This window comes from Alosa pseudoharengus, unplaced genomic scaffold (genome assembly GCF_046254945.1).
Source record: "Alosa pseudoharengus isolate Yale_2024_CS ecotype anadromous, Long Island Sound unplaced genomic scaffold, YU_APseudo_1.1 YU_APseudo_1.1_scf_9, whole genome shotgun sequence".
Lineage (NCBI taxonomy): Eukaryota > Metazoa > Chordata > Actinopteri > Clupeiformes > Clupeidae > Alosa > Alosa pseudoharengus.
In genome coordinates this window covers 25,207,846-25,211,914 of record NW_027468881.1, presented here as the reverse complement: position 1 = coordinate 25,211,914, position 4,069 = coordinate 25,207,846, and the positions used below count along the sequence as shown (strand labels likewise).

At 45.9% G+C, this 4,069-nt stretch overlaps 1 protein-coding gene across 2 annotated transcripts in view; it reads right to left on the bottom strand.

Moving 5' to 3' along the window:
- Nucleotides 1–900: 900 nt before the first annotated feature.
- The window catches only part of sema3h (sema domain, immunoglobulin domain (Ig), short basic domain, secreted, (semaphorin) 3H), a 36,393-nt gene continuing 33,224 nt past the window's right edge, over nt 901–4,069 (bottom strand). For both annotated transcript variants that reach the window (XM_076276673.1, XM_076276672.1), the window contains exons 16-17: nt 3,496–3,638; nt 901–3,007 (exon numbers count right to left, since the gene is read on the bottom strand). In XM_076276673.1, the coding sequence (XP_076132788.1) occupies nt 2,585–3,007; nt 3,496–3,638 (566 nt within the window). In that variant the 3' untranslated portion in view covers nt 901–2,584. The remainder of the gene's footprint in view (nt 3,008–3,495; nt 3,639–4,069) is intronic.

Below are 4,069 nucleotides of genomic sequence, written 5' to 3'. Positions count from 1 at the left end.
GTGTACAAGCCTATGCTGTCGCATTTGTAAACCTTGCCTGCATTACAAACTGAAAACATGAACCACACCCAGGCCACAGTAGATCTGTCACAGTTAGTTTGACACACAACACTCTGCCATAGCGGGTGTCAAATGTTTTAATTTTATTATGGATCCTATTGTGGGCTATCCCTATATTTCAAAGTCAAATAAACTGACATAATTTCATCCATAACTTGTTAGATTCCAAGCTTGGCTTAGTTTTACTGAGACACACCCTTAGAACTCCACCTCTCTCTCTCTCTCTCTGACTATCTGTAATTTTCTCTCTCTCTCTCTCTCTCTATCCTCTATCAAACACACACACACACACACACACACACCGAGCAGCTGTACCCTGTGACAGATCTGGCCTGGGTGTCTCTCTCCCTGCATGTTCTCAGCTTCTATCTGGGGAGATCAAAGCCTTCTTCTCTCACCCTCCTGAAGGTGCTGGCGTGCCGTCGGGCCCTCCAGGCACCAGTGTCCTGGAGCCTCAGCGCCAGTGGCTGTCACACGCACAGAGCGCCTTTTGTGTGCTCACTTCCTCCTCATTAGTGAACCGTCTTTGGCAGCCGCCCGCTTTGCACACCCACCCAGTGCCAAATGTTGCTTATTATTCATCTGTTTATGTATAAATATGTGCCGTGCATGAGGTCTCTGGGGTGAAACACACAGAGTGACTGAGAGGAGAAAGAGGGAAAGACAGAGGGAGAGAGAATTAGAGTGGGGCGGGTGTGTGTGTGTGTGTGTGTGTGGGGCGGGGGGGGGGGGGCAGCGGAAGTTCATACTCTCCATTTCACACACCGCAGACTCTGAAAAGAAGAGGGAACGCTGCCAAAAAAAGAGATTGCAGAGGCACCCACTTTTGTGGGGAGGAAATAATTGAAAACACTTTATTTCGTTCACAGAGTCACTGCAGCAAATAAAAGATGTTAAAAGTGTATGGCAGAGTGATTGAGTGGGGAGGGGACCGGACAGGAGACAGCCATCTTGAAGAGAATTACATCAGTAAGAGAATGACATGCACACATATGTGGGATAATCTAGAGATAAAACACTCCATCCTGTGTCAAAGGAGAGATTATTGGGTGGTCGGAGTCACATCATTCAGCCCAAGGAAAGGCGCGCACACACACACACACACACACACACACACACACACACACACACACACACACACGCACACACATGCACACACGCACACACGCACAGACACACACACACACACACACCCCTCCCTCTCCATTTTAGAGAGGCAGGCAGCATTTTTTAATTTCCTCCTGCTCTCAAAGCTTCTTCAGAACCCTAAATCCCATTTTCTTTTTATTTTTCTCTTTTTATCAAAAAAAGGTGCTTCAATATGCGCTTACAATACAATACTGAATTGTTCGGCAGACATGAAAGGAGGCCAGCGCCAATGATCTAGCGAAACCAGGTAGCACTAAACCCACCCACATTCACTGTGACCAGCCGAACATCAGGGATTATCTTTGAGCCTGTGATGCTGTAGGCTACTTATGAGTCACAAAGACATCCCTGGACTGGACTGATTCTTTTTGTTCATCATTTGCAAAACATGTCATCCAATCATCTTTGAAGCTTATAAAAAACTGAACACTCTCGCCACTCTGCCATCACATTCAACAATAAGTGTAATATTGTCATGAGTGTAACAAGTTCTAACATCTGACATTCCCACGTTTCCACTAACAACAAGCCTTTTTGTTTTCTTTTTTGAGTCATGAATAATCACAGATGATATGAATGAAAAAGAGAAATAAATACAAAAAAATAACAGTTAAATAAGAAAAGTACGTACATTTCAGCATAATACATTTGTGTGTGTGTGTAACATGTCAGAGAAGAGAAGATATTGTGCTTTTACTTTACACCCCCAGTCTCTTTAGGGTCAGCCCTGGACGCGCCCCGACTTCTCTTGAGTACAATCTTCATGGTTTCTCTGTCGTTCTGAGCTCTCAGATGGGACAGATATGGTCTCTCTTTGAGTGTGATTTGTTTTTTTGTTTCAGTCTCTGTGGCCCGCTCATGCTGACCACGTCCTTTAGCCTTCACCTACAGTCCTTCAAAATCCGCTGCTTAGCAACCGGGCGCCACAAGGCGATCCTTCGTCGAACACAACTCCAGTCCATCAGCTTAAATATGTGTGCTTGTGTGGTCGGTGTTGATCATGTGCAAGGTGTGTGTATTCCTGGTTGTGTGTATGAGGGCATGTTGAATACTGATGTTTGCTTACATATCTGTATTTGGATGTATGCCTCTGTATATTTGTGTAGTGTGCATGTGTGTGTGTGTGTGTGTGTGTGTGTGTGTGTGGGGGGGGGGGGGGTGATTAGGTGGGTGTGTTTGTGTCAGTCTTGTATTTATATGTCAGTGTGTGTGTGTCTATGTGTGATTGTGCGTATCTGTCAGTGTGTGTGTTTAAATGTCTGTGTGTGTATGTATGTGTGTGTGTGTGTGTCAGTATGTGTTTATATGTCAATGTGTATGTGTGTGTGTGTGTGTGTGTACGTGTGTTAGAGAGAAACCAACTTCAGCGTGAAGGCTATGTACTCCTGGGCTGTCTCTGAGCCGAAGTTGGCGCCTTGCTCCTGTTCTTCCTCCCCCTCCCCTCTCCTCCTCCTCCTCCTCCCGATCTCCCTCCCTCCCTGTGACGGTCACCCCTCTTGCGCCCACGGTGGCGCTCCCGCTCCTGGTTGCCATGGCGCCGCTGGTTGAGCTCCCTGCAGCGCTGCTTCAGGTCGCCCGGGTGAATCAGCGACATCACATCCTGGAACCAGGACTGGGTGGAGCCTGGGGCAGGGATGGACACCAGGACGGGACCAATCACGTTTAAGTGAATGGTGACCGCTGTCCAGTGGAAGCCATGCTCCTCCAGCTGGCAGTGGTACACGCCCTCATGGACAAGCTCCGCCCTTGGAATGAGGATCCCCCTGTCAATCACCACCAGCTTCTCCCCGGATGTCACCTTCAAAGCAACAGGACAGAGTGTGAGGAGAACCTTCCATTTCATCAACAGAATACACAACGATACAACTTCTCCCCGAACGTCAACTTCAGAAAACAGGAGAGAGTGTGAGGGGATATTTGAGAATGTACTCTGAGAAGGCATGTTTCAGCGTGTTAGACATACAGGTGCTCGTCATATAATTAGAATATCATCAAAAAGTTGATAAATAAACTTTTCATGATATTCTAATTATATGACCAGCACATGTGTAACAGCCTGTATGAATAATACAGTGTCTATTGCTCTTTCTCTCTCTCTCTCTCTCTGTATGTGCATGAGTGTGAGTGTGTGTGTGTGTGTGTGTGTGTGTGTGTGTGTGTGTGTTTTAAGAGTCTACACTTTTTGTATATATTGTACTGTGTACAACTCTGTGCATATTGAAGGGTAGAGACATGTGTGTTGTAGAGAGACCTGTTTAGAGGTTGTGTAGACAGTGTATAGTCTACCTGATGGAGTTCAGCGCTGTTCTCTCCCGTTTCCTTCAACCAGGTCACAGAGGCATGACGGGACTTTGGGAGACACTCCAAGTAAGTGCTGTTTCCTACGGCAACCACTATAGACCTCCTCTCTGTTTCTACCTGCAGCCCAGCTGCAAGCAAAAGAGTTACATTTCTACTTCAATTTCAGTACCAGGAGACAAGGCAAGTCAGCAAGGCACTTTTTTACCCACTATGCCAAGGAGGATAGGTTTTCGGTTGGTTTATTTGTCTGCAGTATTACAGAGAAAAACACTGGCCCTATTTGCATGGAACTTGTTTGAAAGGTTAAGCATGGACCAAGAAAGAACCCATTACATTTTGGGGAGGATTCATGAATAATTTTTCCTTTTCATAAAAATTTGTGAGACAGGACATTTGGCCTAGGTTGAGGTCTGTGCTCTTCCAGTTCCCTTTTTTATATTATACATTTAAAAACAACAGGAATTGACCAAGTGCCCTCCATTAACCAACACCATATACATTGAGAGTTGACTGTACTTTATAGGGCCTTCCTCCTCAGAGCCAAAATCCCAAGGCCACT